Consider the following 26,642-nt stretch of genomic DNA (forward strand, 5'->3'; position numbering starts at 1 on the left):
TTGATGACTCCTTGCCCAAAGGGGCAAAAATCACTCCTAATGCCTACTACGACTGAGGGATGAGCAAGAAGCCCCAAGGAGAAACAGAACATTCCAGATGCTCCTTTGATACCGTTAGCCCATCACACTCCCTGCCTAAAAGTGGACTTAGCTTTTTATTATTATAATTAAAAATGAACCTGTTTCGGCACGTTACAGGAGAACGGAGGCCATGCCATCCACTCTATGGATGTGTCAGTCCTGGCGGTCACCTTGGCAAACTGAACTTCTCCAGAATACATCAAGCAAGGACAGAGGGGCAGCCTATTTAATCTCTGCTTCCAAATCATTGTGACAATTAACACTTTTGAGGAAAACAATTACCTCCAAGCAAAACTGGCCTTTCAAGTAAGTGGAGTTGCTGCTCTCCCAACAAAGTGTCAGAAACTTTTCCATGAGTCACTCATTCTTTTCTGTCTTGCACCGTCCCTATCAAAATGCAAATACCCCTGCGAAAGGTGAGCTCTTTGGCCTTCACTAGTCAACACTTTGGGAAAGGAAGAATTATTTCAAACAGCTGAGCAAAAGAAAGGCAATTCATTTGTTTAATTGTTCATTTTCTGTCTTTCCCACTGGACTGTAAGCTCCAAGAGGTCTAGGACCATGTCTATTTTGTTTATCCATCTATTTTCAGGGTCCAGGACCCATAGGAGACACTCAATACGCCTGTAGCGGGTGGGGGGGGGCGGCGGAGGAGCAGATGGGAAGAAACATGGGAAGGAAGGAAAGGAGGGAAGGAAGTAACTAAGGACACACAGAAAAGGGTCAAAACGCCTAATTAAAATTCTCAGCACCGTTTACCCTTATATTCACTAGTTAATGGCCTCAAGACATTTATGGGGCGCTCACTACGCATGAGTGGGGGTCGGGGGCGGTCTCTAGAGTAGGAGAAAGACAGACCCCCATCCCTTACCTTATCCTGGTGTGGTTCTTTGAACTTTTACTCCTGGATAGTCCAAGAAAAACAACACGACAGCCAAGGCCGAGAAAAAATTACCCTATGGGGCATTTCACCGTTTTACCGCACGAAACGTGCGTGATGCATTCAAATCCCTCAGCCTTTGGGATGAAACACTCAGAATGAGAAAGCCAAGTTGACCAAGACGAAAAACAAGTTTCAGGAGGGCGCTCAGTTTTTTCCCAGTAGCCTCTACTACTTGCGTGGCTTCTCAACCTTTACTGTGCATGAGAATCACCTGGGGATCTTGCTAAACATGCTGATTTTGATTCACTAATCAAAGACTTCTGGGGTCAAGTCTGAGCTGCTGCAGTTTTAACATGCTCCCAGGTGATGCTGATCTGCTGACTCGAGGAGGGCCACCCTGGAGTCCACGAGGGATTCGAGGTCTTCACCTCCGCCGCCAGGTGTGCGTATACCCAGCCTCGGCGTTCCGGATCGGTGTCCCGCGCGTTCCTGGCCTTCCGCCGAGAGGGGAGGAGCCGGGGGCGGAGCGAGAGGAGTGGCGCGGCCCCCGCGTGGGTCCTGCCGAAGATCACCTCGGCCCCTAGGAGAGGCGGCCGAGCTGCGGCGGCGCAGGAGGGGGCGGGTTCGGCAAGGGCGCGGCCTCTGTGAGGGGAGCGCGAGACGCACATCCCCCGCGCTCGCCGGGGCCACTCGGGAGCCTCGCGGCCATCCGGTGCCCCACTTGGCAATCCGCTCCGCGCTCCTTCCTCGCGCCCGCCTCCTCTTGTCACCTCCCGTCTCAGCCTCCTCGCTCCATTCCGGCCGCATCCACCGCCATCCGAGTGCCTCAAAGAGCGAGAGGTGGTGCGCGGGACCGCAAGGCGCGCCCTCCGGCAGACCCCAGCCCGGCCTTGGGGGGCACGGGCGGCAGCATGGACACCAAGCGCTGCTTCGCCAACCGCTTCGATGACTACCAGGGCAGCCTGCTGGCGGGCCAGTGCGAGGAGGCGGTGGCGCCCTTGGTCACCGCCACCATCGAGCGCATCCTCCAGGAGCTGCCCCCGCTGGGGGGCGGCGCTGAGGGCCGGGGGGCGGCGGCCGCGGCCAGCAGTTGCCAGGGAGGGCTGTACGGCGGCGTGGCCGGGGTGGCCTACATGCTCTACCACGTCTCTCAGAGCCCGCTCTTCGCCGGGGCCCGGGAGCGCTACCTGCGCTCGGCCAAGCGCCTCATCGACGCGTGCGCCCGCGCCGAGGAGTGGGGCGAGCCGGACGCCGACACCCGCGCCGCCTTCCTGCTCGGGGGCGCGGGCGTGTACGCCGTGGCCACGCTTGTGTACCACGCCCTGGGCCGGTCCGACTACGTGCAGCCGCTGGGCAAGTTCCGGTCTCTGTGCGCCGTCTGCGCGCCGGTTTCCTTCCTCGAGTGCGGCTCCGACGAGCTGTTCGTGGGCCGCGCGGGCTACCTGTGCGCCGCGCTCGTGCTCAAGCAGAAACTCGCCCAGGAGGTAAGAGGCAGCCCCGGCCGCGAGGCGGCGCTCGCCGCCTGCCCGGCCCTGCCCCGCCTCCCTGCCCCGGACTCGCGGCTCCGGGAACAGCGTCCCTGGCTGTTCTCCACCTCTCTTTGTTACTCTTTGTCTGACAGTGTCGTTTCTTCAGGTTTATCTTCAGGTTTACCTTCAGGTTTATCTCCTGGCTTTTCCCCTCTCCCTCTTCTCCCCCCACCCACGCTCAGTCTCTCGGTTGGGATTCTGAGCCTTCGCGCTTTGCTCGTGTTTTACGGCGGACGTGGCACCTCCCCAAAAGCCTCTTTGCCCAGTAGTTTTCTGGAGGCCCTTTCAAGTGAGATATTTTTTAATCCCAAATGAAAGAGATTTCCTTTCCTTTGACCCTCCTGTCAAAAGCTGAAGCACCCTCGAATGTTAGAGTACTAGAAAATAATAGAAGTATGGGGGTCTGATTATGCTATTATTGTTTCCATCATTAAGGTGAAGATAAGTGGCTTCTACGACCCCCAGGTCTGTAACCCAGAATAACTGCCCAGCTATAGGTCTGATGTGCTTCCTGTGTTGCTTTCTATTCAGTTCATTTTATGGCTCTCCTAACATGCATATCTGATGGGGTGTCCTCTTTTAAATAAATGTAGACAGAATTTTACCCCATTGTAATCGAATGTGTTTTTGTTTTTTTCATTTTCAAATGCGTCTTTAGGATTGTCAAGACGACAGCATACTTGACAGGGCAGGTTTTCTTAATGAATAGCTTTCCAGTGGCTCCTTGAAGTGAATTGGATTTCACAACTGCATATGGGGTGTTTGTTTGTTTGTTTTTCTGGATTCACTTTGAATGCAGCCTGTGGATATTAGAAGAGAATGTGCCAGTTCCTATAGAGTAGGAAAAAAAAATCCTCCAAAGGATCATAGTAACTAGAACTGAAAGAGAGGTACTTTCATTCATAACCCACTGGAGCCAAATACTGTTCTAGGGAGGACGTGACACATTTAACTTGGCTGTGCTTGGGCGAGAGCGGCGTTTGAAGAACAATTAAAGGCACACAGTGTTTTTAAAGTGTAATTAACTTAGATAACTTCTACAGAGGCAGGCTTGATTTTTGTTTTAATTTATAGCAGGTTAATTCAAGTGAGAAAAAAGATTACTAAAGACTGCACTGTGCTAGCAGGGAAGCAAAGGGCTGTGTGACAAAGTTGTCTTGAAATAGTTCACTCTGCTTCTGAGTCACTGTTATCTGCTGGCGGTTTCCCAAGGGCCCTTCCAGTTGTATAAACCCTTTGAGAAGGCCACAGGGCGATTTACATCTCATTTGCATTATATTTGCATCTGCTTCTCAGACCTTGCTGTCTGGCAGCAGGCAATTTTCAAATTGTGCGGGTTTTTCTTCCCCGCCCCCCCCAGTTGTTTTCCTTAAACTTGCTGCTTTCCCTTTCTTTGCTTTTCTCTGGAATGGAATGGCAGAGTGGGAGACCCATCAGGCTACGCAGGTGGCAGCAGATCAGAAGGACTCCTTGCCCCAAGACTGGTGGCCCAGGGCCAGTCTGCAATGCTGATTCACGAAGACATTTATTAAGACGTCTCTTTTGCCCTGCTGCCAAACCAGATCTCTCTTTTTATACTAATCAAGTTGAGGTGCTCTGTCCCCTGCTCCCAGGACATAGAACAAGCTCTGAGAGTAAAACAAAAAGCAAAACAAAACCCATCTCTTAGCCTGAGCAAATCAGCTAGTCTCAGTGCCAGCCTCAGCTGTGGTAACCCAAAAAGTTCAGGCTTGAAAGGCGCAGGGCAGAGGCTAAGCACGCCAGGCTGGAAGCCCTTTGAGGGGAAAATACACGTCTTCTGCACCATCCCCACCCCCACGTCCTAGCCTGCATATGGCTTTGCCCTCAGTAGATGATCCATAAGCCTTGATTAAATTGAATTGTGAACTTCTGTCATTTCTCTATAATGTGTCATTCTGTCCTGGGTTTCTTTTCCTCCAATGTCATTTATGTTGACTTTCCTCTGGCTCGGTCACCACCCTAGTCTAGCTCCGCCCTACCCTACTAGGCACATCTTTGCCACCTCATAAGTAGCTGAATGAATGAATCACCCTGTACTGGGATTAGTGCAATATATGTACTCTGAGCTGGCTTCTCTCACTCAAGCCGTTCCATGTATCTCTGAGACCCTAGGTTTCTTTAAAACACTTTTCATTATGTCACTACCTTGCTCAACATCCTGCAGTGGCTCCCTATTACCTTTTCTCTAGTGGCTGCTCATCTCACTCGCCGTTAGAGCTAAGATCCTTAAAATGGCTGACGAAGCCCCATGTGACCTGGCCCCTGCTTACCTGTTCTACTTTTTGCTCACTCGGCTTCAAGCAGACCACCTTCTTGCTGTTTCAGGTATTTATTGTCTCAGAGTGTTTGTACTCTCTGTTCCCTCTGCTGGGAATACTCTTCCCCTAGCTATTTTTATGGTTAGCTCCCTGACCTTGTCCAAGTTAGCTCCTCAATGAGGCCTTCCCTCTCCACCCTATTTGAAACTGCCACCTGTCCCCTGACTTATGCCCCTTTCTTACTGCATTTTACTTATTTTGTTTATGTATTTTTTTAAAATAAGAGAACATACTTTATTTTTTAAATTTGTTTATTTTTGGCTGTGTTGGGTCTTCGTTGTGGTGCGCGGGCTTCTCACTGCGGTGGCTTCTCTTGTTGCAGAGCACAGGCTCTAGGCGCCCAGGCTGCAGTAGTTGTGGCACGTGGACTCAGTAGTTGTGGCTCGCAGACTCTAGAGTGCAGGCTCAGTAGTTGTGGCGCACGGGCTTAATTGCTCTGTGGCATGTAGGATCTTCCAGGACCAGGGCTCGAACCCGTGTCCCCGGCATTGGCAGGTGGATTTTTAAGCACTGCACCACCAGGGAAGTCCCTGTTTATGTCTTCTTAATTAGAATGTACGTTCCATAAGAGTAGAGAGTTTTTGTTTGATTTCTGTACTTAAGCATGAAGACAGTGCCTGGTATATATCTGGGTACTCAACTTGGGTATTTGGTATATATCTGGGTACTCAACCTGCCTTGTTTTGGTGGTGCAAATATTATCTACTCTGTGGCTTGCTTCATCACTCAGTTTTAATGGCATCCCATTTATCAATATCTTCCTTTATGGTGGTGCTTTTGGTGTTAATGTTTAAAAACATCCTTTCCTATTTCAATAAAAACGTTAAAAAAATCCTTTCCTACTGCCAAGATATCAGTAAATATTGGTTGAATGCGTGAATAAATGGATACTAGTTTCGTACAAACTTGACCTCAAATCAAACTTAACCACTAGACCAGTGTTTGTTAAACTTTACCATTATAGGCCTCACCTGCAGATCTTGTTAATAAAATACAGATTCTGATTCAGCAGGGCTGGAATGGGGCCTGAGATGCCGCATTTCTGACAAGTTCCCGGGTGACGCTGATGCTGCTGGTCCAGGGGCCACACGTTGACCAGCAAGGCAATACAGTGCTGCAGAGATTTTGGCATTATACCAGCCAGGGCTATTAAGACACCGTTTTGTGAAGCTTGATACATTTATTTATAAGGTTTTAGTTTAGAATACTGATCACTATATCCTACCATGCTTTCATTATAAGGATCCACAAGAGGAATTTCTGTCAGGGCTTCGAAACAGGAAGAGTTGAAATGGATTGGAACTGGATTGGAAATGGATTGAATTTTTTAAATCTCCAGGATAAATTGTGTAACTGATTGTGTTTCTCACTTTATGTTGGCTACTAGGAAGCATATGGCAGAATTGTGGTCCAGGTAGCTTATGTACAATACCTTATCACGTGTATTTTTGCATACTAGACTTTGCCCCGGGTTTATCTCATTTTTTTTCGTCTTTCATTTACGGTTTTCTGAATTTTCTTCCTTACATTTGATTTTATTATTTTTGTTTATAAGATTCATACATTAAAGAAAGTGTGTATGTAGAAAGAGAGACAGACAGACAGACAGAACGAACCACTCTATCCAGGTAATGTATTTTTGGTTAATTTGGCCCTCCTGGAAATACTCAAGGGAAATAGCTTAGAGGGTTTGTTAGGCAGATAGCCTTGAGCAACGGAGCGCTAAAGTCTTAAGAAATCACACCATAAATACTTGCATTGGGTCTATTCTGCTTTCCAAATTGGTGGAAATGTTGCAGGGAAAAGGAAGTTAGAAAGTATGGTGGAGGGATTAAGGGGGAGGCCTAGGGACCACAGTTAAAATAATAACTTTTGCCCCCTGGTGACCTTGGACAAATAATTTAACATCTTGGAGCCTTAATTTCCTCGCTTGTAAAATGGATTAATAATAGCTTCCTCCTTCGCTTAGTCTGTCATTCATTCATTCAGTGAATGTCAGGTTTCCACGTGTGCCAGGCACCTTGCTAGATGCCAGGATTGAGCAGTGAACAAAAATCAATATATAGTTATTTTGTCAGAAGGGCTTGGAAGGAGGTAAACAGGAAATAAGTGCAGGTGGGGCGGGAGAGGGGAGGGGTGCCGCCTGGCATACACTAGCGGGGAAGCATTCTCTGCGGAAGTGATGTCCTAGCTCATCACTGAAGCATGAGAATGAAGTGGCTGCCTTAAGGGCAGGCATCCCAGGCCTTGCTGTTCCTAGGGGACAGCAAGGACAAAGCCCCCGAGGTGGGAAACTGCTTAGAGATTTCGAAGAAAAGGAAGGTGGCCTGCCCAGCTGGAGCAGAGTGCGCGAGGGCTAGAGGGCTGGAGACCAGGTAGCAGCTGCGAGCAGGGGAAAAGCAGATCCTGCAGGGCCAGGGCAGTCCAAGTGAGGAGTTCGCACTTGTTTCAGGTTAAAACGGGAATGTCTTCATCTTAGTCACCTTTCAAAAAAAGATTTCCCTGGTTTTCTGTGTAGATAATGGGTTGACCAGTATTAAGAAGGGTCACAAGGGGGGCTGATTAGAGGGGATCTAAACCCCTTTTGTGCCAAGGACTCCTTTGTAAATCTTGTGAAACCTACAGTACCTCTTTTTCAAGGACATTTTTAGATGCATAAAATACACAGGATTACAAAGGAAGCTAATTATATTAACATTCGGTTACCAAAACATTTATAAAATGTGTGATGCAGTAGCATACGTGCTGCTTGATTAACACATTCAATAAGGTTTTGCAGCGGGGCCTAAGGATTATTGTACATTTGTATCATGAGGGTCAATGATATTGCAAGATATCTTCAACAACTGCAGCGTGACATGAATATATCTGTGATTTCTATAGGTGGCAAAGTCACAAGTACTCCTGCGTGGTTCGTGGTCTGCATTCATAATGAAAGGAAGTGCCAAGTTGTTTAAATAAGATTGGAGAAAATATAGATGTGATTTTCTTTTCCCAAAGGGGACTGTTCTGGAAGTTGCTGCAATGACTCACCCTAGATAAAGTGCCTAGTGTACTGCTTGACACAAAGTACCTGCTTAATGAGATCAATGTTATTTCCCTTTGCACCTACTAACAACAAATCAAAAGGGATTCTGAACATCACATAGAAAATTATACCCAATACAAGGAATCTATCTTACTGCCATGATTAAGGGAAAACACCTTTTGCCAGATTGTTAGTTGTGTCCTTAGCTCATTGCTAAGGCAGGTGGTTGGCAGCTGTCTAAGCGGGGATGCCTTTAGCTGCAAATAATGGAATGTCCAGTGGAAAATGATCTAAATCAGGTAACCGGGCCACACAGCAGGGGGTGAGCGGTGGGCAGACGAGAGAGCGAAGCTTCATCTGCTGCTCTCCATCGCTCACATTACCACCTGAACCATTCCCCCTCCCCCCCCCCCCCTCCCCGTCCATGGAGAAATCGTCTTCCACGAAACTGGTCCCTGGCGCCAAAAAGGTTGGGGACTGCTGATCTAAATAATGGGAACAGTATTACCTCACTTGACAAGGAGTGTAGAGCTAGGTCATTACAGGATTGGTTCAGCAACTCAGGAAAATCATCAGAACCCAAGCCCTTTCCGACCTTTTTCTCTGCTGTTCTGGGTGTGTGAGCTGTATCACTCTTAAAAATTGCAAGATGGCTGCTGCCATTCCAAGCATTGTGTTCCCATACAACTGGGTCTGAGGTTTTTTTCTTTGAATTTTTTTTCTTATCGTATGGAACATTCTATCCTTGAAGAATTTCCCTTCTGCCTCATTGCCCAGCACTTGGTCAACAACCCAGCCCTGGCCACTTCTTGTTTCTGGGGATGCCGAAAAGGCTAATATCCTTCATTTCTAACCTCTGACCTCTAGTGGATGCAGGTTCTGACAAGAAGAAAGGGGAGAGCAATGGCTGTTGGGTCGTTACCAAAGTGTCTGCCCCTTGGCTCCCTTACCAAGGTCTGTCTCATGACCTCCCACTTGGCTATTGTCAATAATGCTGCAATGAACATGGAGATGCAGATATCTCCTCCAGATCCTGTTTTCATTTCATTTGGATAAATGCCCAGAAGTGGGAATTCTTGATCATATGGTAGTTCTAGTTTTACTTTTTTGAGGAACGTCCATACTGTTGTCCGTAGTTGTCGTAGCAACTTACATTCCTTCCAACAGTGTACAACAGTTCTCTTTCTGCATCCTCACCAGTACTTGTTATCTCTTGCCTTTTTGCTGATAGTCATTCTGACAGGTGTGAGGAGATACCTCACCTTGGTTTTGATTTGCATTTCCCTGATAGTGATACTGAACACCTTTTCATCCAACTGCTGACTGTTTGTATGTCTTCTTTGGAGAGATGTCTGTGCAGTTCCTCTGCCCATTTTTTTAATTGAGTTGTTTGTTTTGCTATTGAGTTGTATGAGTTCTTTATATTTTTTGAATATTAGCCTCTTATGGTTCAAAAATATTTGCTCCTATTCCATAGGTTGCATTTCCTTTTTGTTAGTAGTTTCTTTTTGCTGTGCAGAAGCTTTTTAGTTTGATGTAGTTCCACTTATTTTTGATTTTGTTGCTTGTGCTCTTGGTGTCATATCCAGAAAGTCACGGCCAAGACCAGTGTCAAGGAGCTTTTCCCCTATGTTTTTTCCCAGGAGTTTTACATTTTCAGGTCTTATGTTTAAGCCTTTAATCCATTTCAAGCTAATTTTTGTAAGTGGTGTAAGATAGGGGTCCAGTTTCATTTTTCTGCATGTGGTTATCCAGTTTTCTCAATGCCATTTATTATTGAGACTATCATTTCCCCGTTGAGTATTCTTGGCTCCCATATCAAGTATTAGTTGACCATATATGTGAGGGTTTATTTATGGGCTCTCGATTCTGTTCCATTGGTCTGTGTGTCTGTTTTTATGTCAGTATGATACCATTTTGATTACTATAGCATTGTAATATAGTTTGAAATCAGGAAGTATGATGCCTCTAGCCCTGTTCTTTTTTCTCAAGATTGCTTTGGCTATTTGGGGTCTTTTGTGGTTCTGTATGAATTTTAGGACTGTGTTTCTCTTTCTGTGAAAATGCCATTGGAATTTTGATAGCAATTGGATTGAATCTATAGATAGCTTTGGGTAGTATGGACATCTTAATATCATACCTGATCCACAAACACAGGATCTCTTTCCATTTATTTATCTTTAATTTCTTTCATCCAAGTCTTAACAGTTTTCAGTGTATATATCTTTCACCTCCTTGGTTAAATTTATTCAGAAGTATTTTATTTTGATGTTATTATTATAATGGGATTTCTTTATTTTTCAGATAGTTCTTTTAGTGTACAGAAGCACAACTGATTTTTGTATGTTGATGCTGTAACCTGCAACTTTACTGGATTCATTTATTCTAGCAGTTTTTTGGTAGACTCTTTAGGACTTTCTATATATACGATTATGATTATATCATCTGCAAACAGACAATTTTACTTCTTCCTTTCTGATTTGGATACCTTTTATTTCTTTTTATTGCCTAATTGCTCTGGCTAAAACTTCAGTACTATGTTGAATAAAAGTGAGAGTGGGCAGCCTTGTGTTGTTCCTGATCTTAGAGTAAAAGCTTTCAACCTTTCACCATTGAGTATGATGTTAGCTGTGGGCTTGTTGTATATGGTATTTATTAGGTTGAGGTATATCCTGTCTATACCCAATTTGTTCACTTTTCATCATTAAAAGATGTTGAATTTTGTCAGATTCTTTCTTTACCTGCATCTATTGAGATGATCATTATATCTTTCATTATATTAATGTGATGTATCACGTTTTTAGAGGAAAACATTTTTTTATTTACTCATTCAATTACTTATTGAACAGACTATGTGCCATGCAGTGTCCTTTGTACTATGTATTCATTTTTATTTTCTTTTTTTCAGCTGTACTGAGGTATAATTGACAAACAGAATTGTAAGATGTTTAAAGTGTACATCATGGTGACTTGATATATGTAAACATTGTAAAAGGATGCTCACCATATAGTTAATTAACACATCCATCCCCTCACATATTTGCATTTGTTGAACCATCCTTGCATCCCAAGGATCAATCCTACTTGATCCTTGGGTATGATCCTATTAATGTGCTCCTGAATTCAGTTTGCTAGTATTTTGTTGAGAATTTTTACATCTCTATTCATCAGGAATATTGGCCTGCAGTATTCTTTTCTTGTAGTGTTCCTATCTGGCTTTAGTATGAGAGTAATGCTGGGCTCATAAAATGAAGTCAGACATGTTCCCTCCTTCTTTTGGAAGAGTTTGAGAAGGACTGACATTAATTTTTCTTTCAATGTTTGGTAGTATTCACTAGTGAAACCATCTTGTCCTGGACTTTTCTTTTTTGAGAAGTTTTTGATTACTGATTCAATATCCTTAGTCATTATTGGTCTGTTTAGACTTCTATTTCTTCATGATTCAGTCTTGGTAAGTTGTATGTTTCTAGGAATTTATCCATTTCTTCTAGGTTGTCCAATTTGTTGGCATATAATTGTTTATAGTAGTCTCTTATATTTTGTATTTCTGTGATATCAGTTTTAGTGTCTCCTCTTTAATTTCTGATTTTGGGTCTTCTCTCTCTTTTTGTCTTAGTCTAGCTAAAAGTTTGTCAATTTTGTTTGTCTTTTCAAAGAACCAATTCTTAATTTCATTGATTTTTTTCTTGTATTACTCCTGTTCTCCATTTCATTTATTTTGGCTCTAATGTTTGTTTATAATTTCCTTCCTTCTGCTGACTTTGGGCTTAGTTTTTTTTCTTTTTCTGGTTCCTAGAGGTGTAAATGTTAGGTTGTTTGAGAGTTTTTTTCCTGAGTTTTTCTTAAAAATTATTACTGTCATACTCACAAGGTAAACACAAACAATAAGAGAATACAGAAAGATATACAGGCATACCTCAAAGATATTGTGGGTTCAGTTCCAAACCACTGCAATGAAGCGAATGTCTCAATAAAGCAAGTCGCATGAAGTTTTTGATTTCCCAGTGCAGATAAAAGTTATGTTTACTCTTATATTGTAGTCTGTTCAGTGTGCAATAGCATTATGTCTAAAAAAACAGTGTATACACCCTAGTTAAAAAATACTTTATTGCTAAAAAATGCTAACCATCTCAGCCTAACAGTAGCGAATCATGATAGTAACATCAGAGATCACAGACCATCATAACAAATATAATAATAATGAAAAAGTTTGAAATAGGGGGTGAATTACCAAAATGTGACTCAGAGGCACAAAGTGAACAAATGGTGTTGGAAAAATGGCTCTGATACATTTGCTTGACACAGTGCTGCCACAAACCTTCAATTTGTAAAGGAAGAAAAAAAAGGCAATGTCTGTGAAGCACAATGACGTGCATAAAACAAGGTATGCGTGTTTAAAAAATGTCTTCTTTGAACATTTTTAAAGAAATATTCTGGATATATAAAATACCTATATTTTTATCCATTTATGTGATATTCTATATGTGTGTGTGTGTGTGTGTATGTGAGTGTGTGTGTGTATTGGGTTGGCCAAAAAGTTCGTTTGGGTTTTTCCGTAAGATCTGATGGAAAAACCAAACGAACTTTCTGGCCAACCCAATACATGCATACACACACTACAGCTTGTTCTTTTATGTGCCTTGTGCATCTTTGCACATTACTGTGTAGAGAGATCTCATTCTTTATACTGGTTTGATTTAATAGCTGTACCATAATTTAGCTATTATTGATGGACATTAAGTTGATTCAAACTTTTTTCCTTTTTCGCTATCAAAATTAATGCTGTAAAGTATACACACTACTACATATAATGTGCATATATACGTATACAACATTTACATATACATACATACATATGTCTGTATATGTATCTTTGCCTTCTGTTGCAAGTATATATGTAGGATAAATTTTTAAAGCCCAATTGCTGAGTCAAAGTTTATAGATATTTTCCTCTTGATGGAGATTATCAAACTGTTCTCCAAAAAGGTTACATCAGTTTCCATTCTCTCCTTGAGCGTTTGGGGGTGCCTGTTTTCCCACATTATTTTCTTTCTTTTTTTTTTTTACATTTTATAATCTAAACTGTTTTTTTGAATATTATTTATTTTTTATGCAGCAGGTTCTTATTATCTATTTTATACATATTAGTGTATACATGTCAATCCCAATCGCCCAATTCATCCCACCCCCACCTTTTTATGGCTGAGTAATACTCCATTTTATATATGTGCCACATCTTCTTTGTCCATTTGTCTGTCAATGGGCATTTAGGTTGCTTCCATGTCCTGGCTATTGGAAACAGTGCTGCAGTGAACATTTGGGTGCGTGTGTCTTTTTTTTTTTTTTTTTTTTTTTGCGGTACGCGGGCCTCTCACTGTTGTGGCCTCTCCCGTTGCGGAGCACAGGCTCCAGATGCGCAGGCTCAGTGGCCATGGTTCACGGGCCTAGCCACTCCGCGGCATGTGGGATCTTCCCAGACCGGGGCACGAACCCGTGTCCACTGCATCGGCAGGTGGACTCTCAACCACTGCGCCACCAGGGAAGCCCGCATGTGTCTTTTTGAATTATGGTTTTCTCTGGGTATATGCCCAGTAGTGGGATTGCTGGATCATATGGTAATTCTATTTTTAGATTTTTAAGGAACCATCATACTGTTCTCCATAGTGGCTGTATCAATGTACATTCCCACCAGCAGTGCAAGAGGGTTCCCTTTTCTCCACACCCTCTGCAGCATTTGTTGTTCGTAGATTTTCTGATGATGCCCATTCTAACTGGTGTGAGGAGATACCTCATTGTAGTTTTGATTTGCATTTCTCTAATAATTAGTGATGTTGAGCAGCTTTTCATCTGCCTGTTGGCCATCTGTATGTCTTCTTTGGAGAAATGTATATTTAGGTCTTCTGCCCATTTTTTGATTGGGTTGTTTGTTTTTTTAATATTGAGCTGCATGAGCTGTTTATATATTTTGGAGATTAATCCTTTGTCCGTTGATTTGTTTGCATATATTTTCTGCCATTCTGAGGGTTGTCTTTTCATCTTGTTTGTTGTTTCCTTTGCTGTGCAAAAGCTTTTAAGCTTCATTAGGTCCCATTTGTTTATTTTTGTTTTTAGTTCCATTACTCTAGCAGGTGGATCAAAAAAGATCTTGCTGTGATTTATGTCAAAGAGTGTTCTTCCTATGTTTTCCTCTAAGAGTTTTATAGTGTCTGGTCTTACATTTAGGTCTTTAATCCATTTTGAGTTTATTTTTGTGTATGGTGTTAGAGAGTGTTCTAATTTCATTCTTTTACATGTAGCTGTCCAGTTTTCCCAGCACCACTTATTGAAGAGACTGTCTTTTCTCCACTGTATATCCTTGCCTCCTTTGTCATAGATTAGTTGACCATAGGTGTGTGGGCTTATCTCTGGGCTTTCTATCCTGTTCCATTGATCTATATTTCTGTTTTGGGGCCAGTACCATATTGTCTTGATGACTAGCTTTGTATTATAGTCTGAAGTCAGGGAGTCTGATTCCTCCAGCTCCGTTTTTTTCCCTGAAGACTGCTTTGGCTATTTGGGGTCTTTTGTGTCTCCATACAAATTTTAAGATTTTTTGTTCTAGTTCTGTAAAAAATGCCGTTGGTAATTTGCTAGGGATTGCGTTGAATCTGTAGATTGCTTTGGGTGGTATAGTCATTTTCACAATATTGATTCTTCCAGTCCAAGAACGCGGTATATCTCTCCGTTTGTGTCATCTTTGATTTCTTTCATCAGTGTCTTATAGTTTTCTGAATACGGCTCTTTCACCTCCTCAGGCAGGTTTACTCCTAGGTATTTTATTCTTTTTGTTGCAATCCCACATTAGCTTCAGTACTACGTTTCATGAGACTTTTTAGTATATGACAAACTGATGGGTAAAAAATGAGGTTGGAAATTTCTCAGATAGGAAATGTGTCCTCTTTTCGTTCCATTCAGCACTCACTGAACAAAATGCATATGCAAGATTTCACGCAGTCTGAATTTAAGTGGTCCCTGGTTTGTAAGCAGCTGTGTGTTGTTCATTGCATAAGTAAACCCTGCAGTTTGGCTTGAAATGACAGCAGGTTGGGGAAGCTGGATTTTTGTAAGCTGAATCCAGTTCCTAATTGCTCGATTATAGACCTATCAGGAAATGGGGCACTTCTGTGGGCTGCATCCTAGATCCTTTGTTACTCTTGATCCAGAACCCTGTGATGGCTGAAAGGACATAAGAGCTAGCACTGCTTGATCCCTTGTTGTGCACACTGTTGTAAGCACTTTACAGATATTATGTCATTTAATACTTATGACCTAGGCACCAGTACTATCTCCATCCTCCCCAGTGAGGGAACCGAGGCACAGAGAGGCTGTGGAACTTGTTCCAGGTTACACAGCTAGTCAGCGGCAGAGGGGGGTTCCATCCCCACAGGCTGGTTGCCAAATCTGTGCTTTCAGTGCGCGCTCTTCACACTTTAACGTGCACGCAGATCTCCTGGGGATCCTGGTAAAAATCAGGTTTTGATTCAGCAGGTCTGGGGTGAGGCCCAAGATACTGCATCTCTAGCAAGCTCCCAAGTGACGCTGCTGCTGCTGGTTCCTTGAGAAGATTTGAGTAAAAAGCTTGAAGTCACTATTTTTTTTTTTCAATTTTATGGGGTTGCCTGTCAACAGATTTGACTGATCCCCCCCCCCCCACCCGCCTCCGCCAAACTTCATGATTTTCATCGTTTGGCCTTTGTACTGAAAATGATTTCTTCCACAAATGCCAGAATATCAGCTTTCCAATTCGGGGGTGACGCTGAAGGAAAGAATCCCTGCCTGGCACATCTTCTTGCAGGTTTAAGGACTCTGAGTGACTACATGGATTTCTTTTTTTCTGATAAATGTAATTTTGCACTATATACACAAGTATTTTGTTGTTATTATTGTTTGTTTTTTACATTTCTTTAAAGGCCCAAATAGACCATGCTCCAGCAGTTTTAAATCCTTTCATAATAAGAGACACTGTCATTCCCAGATCAGAACGAAAACATGATGCTCATAGAACTACTCCCATTTTAGAATCATTCAGTTAAATTTACCTGTGTGACATAAATTAAGTTGAAGATGCGTAGACTTTTTTCCTTTTTTTTCTTCTGATACAGTAATTTAACTCAGAATAATGTGGATTTCCTTGGAGATAACTTGTTTACCCCTTTTAATTAATCTACTAATATACATTCCACTAAAACCTGAACTTATCGTTCGTATTGTAATTACTTGGAGAGAGCATGGTTCATAATTTTCTTATTACTGAAGAAGTAAATTGGGGAAACGTGCATAGTAAAAATTATTTTTTTGCTGCACCTCGTGACACGCGGAACTTCCCCAACCAGGGGTCGAACCTGTGCCCCCTGCATTGCAAGTGCAGAGTCTTAACCACTGGACCACCAGGGAAGTCCCAAAATTATTTTAAATGTACTGAATTATTTGTTTTGCCAATAACCTGACCTCTCAGTGTTCCATAAGAAGGTGGTTTTAATGGAATTTCACTATATTTATTGACTTCTGAATGTGAAAATGATAGATTGTATTAATTTTTTATTAACTTGGCTAATTTCCTCTTTGCTGGTTAATGAGAGATGTTTGTCACTCGACTGGCTCCTACACAACACACAGTGGATTTCCTCCATGTGGAGGGGGTCCTTTAATATTCCCATGTGGTGATGGTCTCTTGGTAAACTTGCCATGATGTGTCCAAATAAGCATTTCTCTTCGTGATTCACTTTTACTGATTACTCTCTGACCTACATTCACTAATTAAGTACAATGCCTTGGACGTTGGATGTTTGGTTTGTCTCAAAAACATGTTTTTCTCATGCGTTATTTATATATATCTAAGTACCTCTTATCTTTTCCTAGTTACTTTCTTTATGGATCTAGCTACTAAGGAAACCTACCAAGTTAACAGACTCATTATTCTTGGGGTGCTAGCCACTTGGACAAATGGAATTTTCAAGAAGTCATTTGATCCATTCGTTCTTTTTTTGTTTGTTCTTTTTGTTTTTTTTTGCGGTACGCGGGCCTCTCACTGTTGTGGCCTCTCACCGTTGCTGAGCACAGGCTCCGGACGCGCAGGCTCAGCGGCCATGGCTCACGCGCCTAGCCGCTCCGCGGCATGTGGGATCTTCCCGGACCGGGTCACGAACCCGTGTCCCCTGCATCGGCAGGCGGACTCTCAACCACTGCGCCACCAGGGAAGCCCCTGATCCATTCTTAATTTTTAGCATAATTTTTAGCAAGCTGAACAAAGAAGTGTTTTGTGTAAGGTCACATTTCCTTTTCTGAATAGCTTTACACATTCAACAACCCAGACAAATGAATGCCTTTGACACTGTGAAGTGTGAGCATTGCTACCTGGGCCATAAAGAAGCTGTTTCCCACATGAGAGGCAGTCTTACAGACTTCATGGGTGAGAACATCACCTGAATGAGAGGTGGCAAAACAAATATTGGTCATAGCATTATGTGAAGTTAGCTGTTACTGTACCCATCTACTGGCTCCATTGCTTTGCATAGAATGGATTCCCCCTGCTCAGTGGTGTATTGAAGTCTGGTGTCCATGACAACCGAAGCATCACCAATCTCAAAGCAAATACTATGGGGACCAGCTGAATCTCCACTCCTACAGTGACTTTAGGAGGGAGCCACATTCCTAACAAACTTTCCAGCTATCTAAGGCTGAAGAGAACCAGTGCTCAACCAGAAAGGAGGTATTGTTCTCATGCACATTTCAGTAACATAATTTTGCTATTTAAAATGTTTCCTCTTTCCTTGTAAGACAAAGAGAATTGCCCGTGTATCAGTTGCAGCTGTTGAAATAGGTTAGCGTCTCAATGAAGGTATTAAAAGGTGATGGTTAAGAATAGGGCTTTTGGGACTTCCCTGGTGGTCCAGTGGGTAAGACTCTGCACTCCCAATGCAGGAGGCCTGGGTTCCATCCCTGGTCCGGGAACTAGATCCTGCACACATGCCGCAAATAAGCAGTCCACAGGCGGCAGCTAAGAAGCCCAGGGCCGCATACCGCAACTAAAGGTCTGTGTGCTGCAACTGAGACCCAGTGCAGCCGAAATTAAATAAATAAATTAGTATTTTTTTTAAAAAAAGAGATTACTTAAAAAGAACAGGGCTTTCAGTCATATAGCCTTGGGATTGAATCGTGGCTCCATCACAGTAGCTGGTTGACCTCAGCCATGTTACTTAGCATCTTTGAGGCTTGATTTCCTCAACTGCAAAATGTAACACAAGCTATTAAATGCACCCACTTCATAGGTGTGGTATGAAGATCCACTGAGAATGTGCATGTAACATGCTTAGCAGAGGGTCTGCTAGGCACAGGGTAAAGACTCTGTATAAGTCAGTCCTGTTTTATTAGTATTTTGAGTATTATTGTCATTAATGTAAGTGAGACCCTGTGTTAACTAAATAATACAAGTATGCTTTTTGGACATTCAGCCCGTCTAATATTCCCTGTGGTGTTAGTCAGAGCTGCTGTGCCCCTGATAACATAAGCAAGGCTTTGAGATCTTCAAACAGAGGCCATAAAGGGCTGGAGGGAAATATCCTCTGCTCTGCCACACAGGAGATTAAGCTGAGCAGCTCACAGAGATGGTGTCAAAGTAAATTGAGTGGCTGGTCACCACCCCCGAAGCCCGAAGCCATGCAAGTTACCCTTTGCACTTTGCTTCCTCCAGGAGGGTGTTCTTTTCTCTTTTTAAAATTTCAGGCTCCTTGAAGACTTAATCTAGGAATTGGCTTTCCTGTGTCTGATTTGTACTCCTCAGAGTAAATCACCTAATTGGCTTTATCGGCAGTAAATTGCTATGCAGGTGATGTTGGAATGTTTGTTTTTTGCTCTCTTCCCCCAGAACCTGAGTGGTAGATTCAAGGACCTCTTTCCTGCTCTTAAGTTCTCTTCTTTGCTTCTAAAGATCATTTGCTTGCATGGCGCTAATTCAGAATTTCAGACAAATTTCAGTAGTTGTGTCTCTGGCGAAATGACAACTTCAAATGAGTTTTCCTCAGCAAATGTTCCCGATCATGTACAGTCGGTAGCTTGTTTCAGAAAAGGATTAATACAATTAAGGATTCTTCCAAGTGTTTCTTCAGCTTCTGGGCCCAGAAATTATGTTTTTCTTGCATTAATGCACTTTTCTATTCGCATTTCAAGGCTATGTCATATGGACTCACTGTCAATCTTACAAACTTAAATCTATGTTTTACTCTTTAGCTGCTATTCATATTCATTTATGACATGATGATCTTGATATGTATAAACTATACTACTCTGTTAGTAGAGGCATCATTGAGTTCTTATCCCTAGTCATTGAGGTGTCATGTATAATCATTAGTTCTGCTTACAATCTTCAATACCATACCAAGTTTCTAGGTCTGTGGCCTTCATCTCCATGGGGGTCTATTATACCTTCCTCTGATCTGTGGCCTTAGGTCAGTGTTTTGCACACTTGAGGGTGTATTAGAGTCCCTTGGAGGGCTTGTTCCATCCCCAGAGTTTCTGATTCAGTAGGTCTGGAGTCAGGCCTGAGACTTTGCGCTGTTAACAAGTTCCACTGATGCTGATGCTCGCCTGGAGACTACTTTTTTAGAACCACTGCCTTAGACCATACCCTTAACCTTGGCTGAGCGTGTCTGACATGTGGGAACTGGGCGAAGGCATGCGGTGGTAGTACCACAAACTTATCACCACCACCAGAAAAGAACTCAAAAGACAGGACTCAGATTTTCCTGGTGGCGCAGTGGTTAAGAACCCGCCTGCCTATGCAGGGGACACGGGTTCGAGCCCTGGTCCGGGAAGATCCCACACGCCGCTAAGCAACTAAGCCCTGTGCACCACAACTACTGAGCCTGCGCTCTAGAGCCCGCGAGCCACAACTACTGAGCCCGTGCACCACAATTAGTGAGGCTGTGCTCTAGAGCCCGTGAGCCACAACTACTGAGCCCGTTCACCACAATCAGTGAAGCCCGTACTCCTAGAGCCCGTGCTCTGCAGCAAGAGAAGCCACCGCAATGAGAAGGTCATGTACCACAACGAAGAGTAGCCCCCAGTCGCCGCAATGAAGACCCAACGCAGCAAAAAATAAAATGTAGATAAATAAATAAATAAATATATATATAAAGCTAGGACTCACTATATTACAGGCACTGTGGTTAACATATTATATCCATTTCAGGGGAGAAAACTGGGACTTAGGTTCAGTAACTTGCCTGTCATCACACAGCTGGTCAAGCAGTTAAAGCCACATTTTTCAGACTACAGAGCTTCCTTTAGAGCTTTAAGTCAGGTTAGATTTCTGCATGTTTTTCTAGTAATGTATACACTGCCAAGAGGAGAGTGAGTTGTACCCCAAGCCATATGGAAGGATAGTTTTAACTTGGCTCTCTGAACCTCAAGGTGTTTCTGAAGTTCAACTTAAGATTGAATAAAAATGGCAGTACAGGAGAGGGCTCTACATTGGTCCCAAAGTTCCAGAAGCCTGTAAGACTCAACTTCAACTTTGACATTTACAAGTTTGATAGAGTGGTTAGACTCCGGGATCCTTTCCCAAACTCGAGCAGCTAGATGATGGTCTTAGGCCAGGTTCTCCAAAACCTGACTCAGATATGGGCACGCTCCATTAAGGAAGAGTTCTCAGGAGAAACCAGTATGGGAGTGGGGGAAACAGTGCAGGGTCAGAAGCCAAAACAAAGGTGTGATTTTAGGCTAAGCCCCAGCTTTCTGTCTCATTCTGTAGGGGAGCTCCGGAGTGTAAATCACATCTCAGAGTTTGTCCTGACTAGAGGTATCGCTCTCCCACCAGTAATTCACTACAGCTGCGTGTGTGTGAGGGTGATCCTCCGGGTACTTCAAGGCTTCTGAAACCGTGGGGCAAATGTGAAGCCACATGAGTTGCTGGATTTAAGGGGCCCACCAGCAGGTTGGATGGAAAAAGAATAAAAAGAGATTCTAAAGGCTTCTAAGAAGAAAAACAAAACTGCTTCCTTAAAAGGATTTGCACTGGACTTTGAATAGCAACTTAAGAAGCTACAGGACAATGGAGCAAGGCCCCCAAAGTTCACTAAGAAAATTCTCAACTAGAATTCTATAGCAGCCAAAATTATCAAACGTGAGAGTAGAAAAAAATCTTTGCAAGTTCTCAAAAAAACAGAACATTTTTTTTCTTTCAAAAGCATGAGGCAGAGGTAACCTAGCTTCACAGAATGTGTTAAAAAAACTTAGGGGCCAGACGTTCCAAATGAACCAGCCACCATGTGGAACACTGCAAGAGCTGGTAAAACATTTTTAAGGGGGGTCCATTGTGATGGGAGAATGAACCAAGAAATAGGAAAATATGAGATCTCAAAACCTGGAGCTCCAATGCAGGTGGGATCAGAAAACTTCGAGAGTGATGGTAAGGGACAGCCCGAGATGACAGCTCGGTATCAGGCCTTGAAGGCAGCTGGTAAGTACTGAAGCAGAGCTACAGCCTGGATGACGCTAAGAGAAAAAACAAAAAATAGAATAGGCAGCTTACCTGATATGTTTGGCTGTACCTAGGGGAGTTTTGCAAATTTGTTGGAAAGTTTGGGCGTGAATTTGGTGTAGACAAAATAGAAAACCGAACAATATTATAAGAAAAGGAAATTGGGCTTCCCCGGGGGCACAGTGGTTAAGAATCTGCCTGCCAACGCAGGGGACACAGGTTTGAGCCCTGGTCCAGGAAGATCCCACATGCCACGGAGCAACTAAGCCCGTGTGCCACAACTACTGAGCCTGTGCTCTAGAGCCTGCGAGCCACAACTACTGAGCCTACGTGCCACAACTACTGAAGCCCACGTGCCTAGAGCAAGAAGAGAAGCCACCGCAATGAGAAGCCCACGCACCGCAACAAAGAGTAGCCCCCGCTCGCCGCAACTAGAGAAAGCCTGTGCAGCAACGAACACCCAATGCAGCCAAAAATAAATAAAAATAAAATAATTTTTTTTAAAAAGGAAATTATTAACTTGTGCGGGGGGCACGGGGAGAAAGGAAATGGTAATCACTGCACATGGCTTTGTCTAATGGATATTGATTTAACCTCATATTGTTTGGGAAAAAAAGTGATATAACTGTTTTGGGTATTTGGGAAAGGAAATGTATGTGTGGAGAGATTATAAGAGAGCTAAGTCTTCATCTTCCATGTTAGGAGATTAATAGATAACACCTTTGATGGAAAAGTCAAGAAATAGCTGTACAAGTATCTCATCTAGAAATATGAAGATAAGTAGCTAGAAAAAATGCCCAAAACAATGTTTTCAGTTTTTGCCTTGGAGGAGTCAGAATGTGGATGGGGAGGGGTGGGGCAGGAGCCTGCTATTATTTTAAAGAACTCTTCACTTTTTAAGTTATGCACATGTATTTCTTTGAGAAATATAAATGCCAAGAAAATAAGAACTATTTTTCTTAATCTCACCTGTGCTTTTTAGCTGTGATTTCTCCATATTCTCTTCTTCACATATATCTTATTCCTGCTCGATGATTGTTCTCAGAGAGCATCTATGGAATGTTCCTAATAATAGAATTGATGTCATATATAGATAAATTTTGTCAACATATTTCCCCATCAAAAATATAACTGGATATATGCGTTTTATTCTTATAAATAATACTAAATTAGGATTTAGTGATGACATTGTATTAGTTTGAATGGTCGAATAGCTCTGTGTCAATTAAAATCTTCATATGGTTTAATTTAAATAGTTGTGCCTTCCTTAATAAAGTATTGAGTAAAATCATGAGGATCAGAGCTATATTTATTAAGCTGCTACCCAAGAAGAAGGAGGAGAGAGCCCAGTTAAGATAATTAAAAGTGAAAAGATAGGGCTTCCCTGGTGGCGCAGTGGTTGAGAGTCTGCCTGCCGATTCAGGGGACGCGGGTTCGTGCCCCGGTCCGGGAAGATCCCACATGCCGCGGAGCGACTGGGCCCGTGAGCCATGGCCGCTGAGCCAGTGCATCTGGAGCCTGTGCTCCGCAGCGGGAGAGGCCACAACAGTGAGAGGCCCGCGTACCGCAAAAAAAAAAAAAAAAAAAAAAAAAGTGAAAAGATAGATGGTTAGAATACAATGAAGACTGGTGGAACCACTTACATAAAGCAGAATAAGAATAATTTTTTTTTTCGAGGCAATAGCTCTAAGCCGCTCCAAGATTCTAAAATGCTTCCAAGTCATTGCAGCCAGTGGTAACTAATTATTATATAGAACATTAAGTCAGCTAAGTACTTTTTACGTAAGCTGTCCCATTTAATTCTCACAATATCTCTTCGAGTTACATATTATTACTACTACCATCTTCTGAACAGAAAAGAGAAAGCATTGCAGAGAGGTTGAGTAACTTTCCCGAGGACGCAGGGTCGAGGAGTAGGATAATATTTATTGCCCAAGCAGGATACTTTTGGTAGGAACCAGCCAGTTGAGAATGTAAGACAAGAGAGAGAAACCAAGACTTGCCTATGGGACTTACGGTCCCCAATTGATGAGGTTACATGTAGTCTAGAACTCAAGTTCTTCTGCAAACTCATGCTCTTTCTGCTACCTTGGGCTGGTGGTACCCTTAGTGTTAAACAAAGTTCCGCATTCCGTAAATACACCGATAAATGTTGACTGATAAATGGCAAATTGTTTCTGTTGAGAGAACCCTCGAGGGAGTAGGTGGAGCTTCTGAATCAGTTCTGGGGCTTCAGGACCAAATTAGTTGCTCACTCTCACCCCAGATTCCACATAGCAGCTTGAAAACTCAGAGAGGAGGTGTCTGGAAGGCATTCAGTTACAGGTGACAAGTTCCCAAATAGAACATGGTAAAAAAAAAACTGGGGGTGTGATATTGGAGCCAAGCATGGATGATTAAGTGTGGGGATTGAAAGTGGATGGCAAACTGTGAGAGAAAGGATGCTCAGCCGGAAGTGCCTAACACCACCTGAGTTTCTTTTGTTATTTTCCCTTTTTTAAAAAATTATTTATTTTGGCTGCATTGGGTCTTCGTCACTGGGTCTTTGTTGCTGCGTGTGGCCTTTCTCTAGTTGTGGTGAGCAGGGGCTCCTCTTCGTTGCAGTGTGCGGGCTTCTCATTGTGGTGGGTTCTCTTGTTGCGGAACTCGGGCTATAGGGGCACGGGCTTCAGTAGTTGTGGCGCGCAGGCTCAGTAGTTGTGGTGCACAGGCTCAGTCGTTGTGGTGCACAGGCTTACTTGCTCCGCAGCATGTAGGATCTTTTGTTATTTTTCTCACAAGCCTTTTTTCTCAATCGATCCCTTTCCCCGGCACCTCTGGCTGCCCGTTTTGGATGTACTGTTCAATGCACATATCGTGTTTGTTTCCATCCTACATGTTTCCTAGGGAGCCTTGCCTGCAGCATGACTGGGGCAGCTCTAAGCTCTTCATCTCCACTCTGTTTTTACTACTACTGAGCTGAATAATAGGCAGACTCCCGGCAAACAGAAGATTCTTAATACATATTCACGGAAGGAAGGAAGGAATGAAGAGGAACTGTTTTTAATTTCATGAAACTAAATAATCCCCTGTATCTGAGTCTCAAGAAGAGACAACCCACATTTTAAAAGGAGCTCCTATTGAAATGTGTTTTAGCTTTTTGGGGTTTGACAGAGCCACATAGGATGAAATACCTGATGGACAGGATAGTTGATTGGTCGTGAATATTGTCATATTTTCGTTTGCAGTCAGCCTTGTGATAGCCAAGAGATGGTAAAATTCTACCACTTTTACATTACAAAATGAGAAGAGTGCCCAGCTTGTGACAGGTCAAAATGATCCACTTATGCATTTCTGTGCTGACACACAGAACTCTCCGATTGTTAACATTTAATAGACTTTTTAGGAAACTCTTAAGTCTGGACTTGTACAGTACGTGACATCTAAAAAGGCTTTTGTTTTTAAAATAATCTGTTACTTTTATATTCATGCGGGTGATAAAAACTTGTGTGTGTTTCTCAACCTTTATCTCTCTCTTTAAAACTTGCATTCACTCTTGATAAATTAACCACTGACAGATGTAGACACATAATCAAATCAGCTGTTAGAATTTCTTTTTTGTTTGTTTGGAAGGACTTATGCTTTTCCAGCAAAGGAGAACTGAATGTAGAAAACTATCCCTTTAATTGCATATCGAAATACCGTTCCTCAAACAACTGTTAAAGTAAATATTTATGAATAAGAATACATAGGGGAGTAGAAGAATCAAAGCCAGTTTTCAGTAAGTATACTTTTACTACAGCTAAGAAATGAATAGCTCATCACGTCCATCGCATAGTGAATAAACAAATACCTGAAGAGATAACTAAATCAGAAATTAGAAGGAAAAATGTACCCTCAGCATTTTTCTACAGCATACTGTGACTTAATATTTCTCTTCATCTTAGACAGCATGAGCTTTTAATTAGCAAGGCAGTACCCCGTATGGCACAGCTATTTCTGATTTATACTATTGAATATTGACCAACACATAACTAACTCCCCATCAGTATTTTTAGCAGTCAGAGAAGAGTCCCCAATTCTTCTTGGTGCAGGTGACTTCTTAGAGATTCTAACTAAAACTCTGTAAAATGGCTTTTGACATTTAGCTTTCAAGCTTGAGGCATTCTTTTTTCTTTAGGGAAGCCGTGTTCCTGGCCAAATGTGAATCAAAGACAGAACAATACTCTTGATTTCTGTTACTGCCTAGTGTTTTGTTTTTTTCCAGAGATTTCAGGCCAAAGGTGCTACCTTCTGCGTAGTCTCTTCTCCTGATGTTCTGGCAGTTAAGGTGCTATGATGCTTTCAATGTGTTCGCAATGCCCTCTGAATTTTGATTGCCAGGGATTTCCTTGTTTTGGGCTATCTGTAGTTTCACCATAGTGTGTCTAGAGTAGATTTCATGTTAATAACCCTCCTTGTTATAGGTTGTGCTTCTTATATTTATCGATTTGTCTCTTTAATCAGTTCTGGAAATTTCTCAGTCATTGGCCCTTCAAATATCACCTCTTCATTTTTTAACAATTTTACTGAGATATAACAATTCACACATTCAAAGTATACAATTCAATGGTTTTAATGTATCCATACGGTTGTCCACAATTGATTTTATTTATTTATTTTTTTAACATCTTTATTGGAATATAATTGCTTTACAGTGGTGTGTTAGTTTCTGCCGTATAACAAATTGAATCAGCTATACGTATAACACAGTCGATTTTAGAAGATTTTCATCACCCCAGAAGGAAACCCTGATGCCGTTAGCAGTCACTCCTCTATTCCATCCAACCCCTCCTCCTAGTCCCACTGCTCTAGGCAACCACTAATCTACTTCTTTGTCTTTATGGATTTGCCTGTTTTGGACATTTCATAGAAATGGAACAATAGCCTATGTGGTCTTTTGTGATCGGCTGCTTTCACTTAGCAAAATGTTTTCAAAGTCCATCCATGTTAGAGCATGTATCAGTACTTCATTCCTTTTTATTACCAAATATATTTAATTGTATGGATATATCACATTTTATTCATCCTGTTCTGTGTTGATGGACATTTGAGTAATTAAAAGTTATTGGCTACTATGAAAAATGCTTCTGTGAACATTCTTGTGTAGGTTTTTGCTGTGGACATCTGTTTGCAATGTTTTCACTTCTCTTGGGTGTATACCTAGGAATGGAATTGCTGGGTCATATGGTAATTTTATGTTTAATATTTTGAGAAACTGTCAGACTGTTTTCCAAAACAGCTGTGC

The 26,642-nt window shown here is 42.5% G+C and overlaps 1 protein-coding gene and 1 non-coding gene across 2 annotated transcripts in view; one reads left to right on the forward strand and one right to left on the reverse strand.

The window, feature by feature from the left end:
• Window positions 1-1,566: 1,566 nt before the first annotated feature.
• Window positions 1,567-26,642, forward strand: part of LANCL3 (LanC like 3) — a 98,721-nt gene continuing 73,645 nt past the window's right edge. Inside the window, exon 1 of the mRNA XM_032620975.1 lies at window positions 1,567-2,448. Coding sequence (XP_032476866.1) covers window positions 1,876-2,448 — 573 coding nt within the window. The 5' untranslated portion in view covers window positions 1,567-1,875. The remainder of the gene's footprint in view (window positions 2,449-26,642) is intronic.
• On the reverse strand, window positions 16,221-16,293 carry TRNAA-UGC. The gene has a single exon. It is a non-coding gene; the product is annotated as a tRNA-Ala (tRNA).

Source organism: Phocoena sinus, chromosome X (assembly GCF_008692025.1).
Source record: "Phocoena sinus isolate mPhoSin1 chromosome X, mPhoSin1.pri, whole genome shotgun sequence".
Classification (NCBI taxonomy): domain Eukaryota; kingdom Metazoa; phylum Chordata; class Mammalia; order Artiodactyla; family Phocoenidae; genus Phocoena; species Phocoena sinus.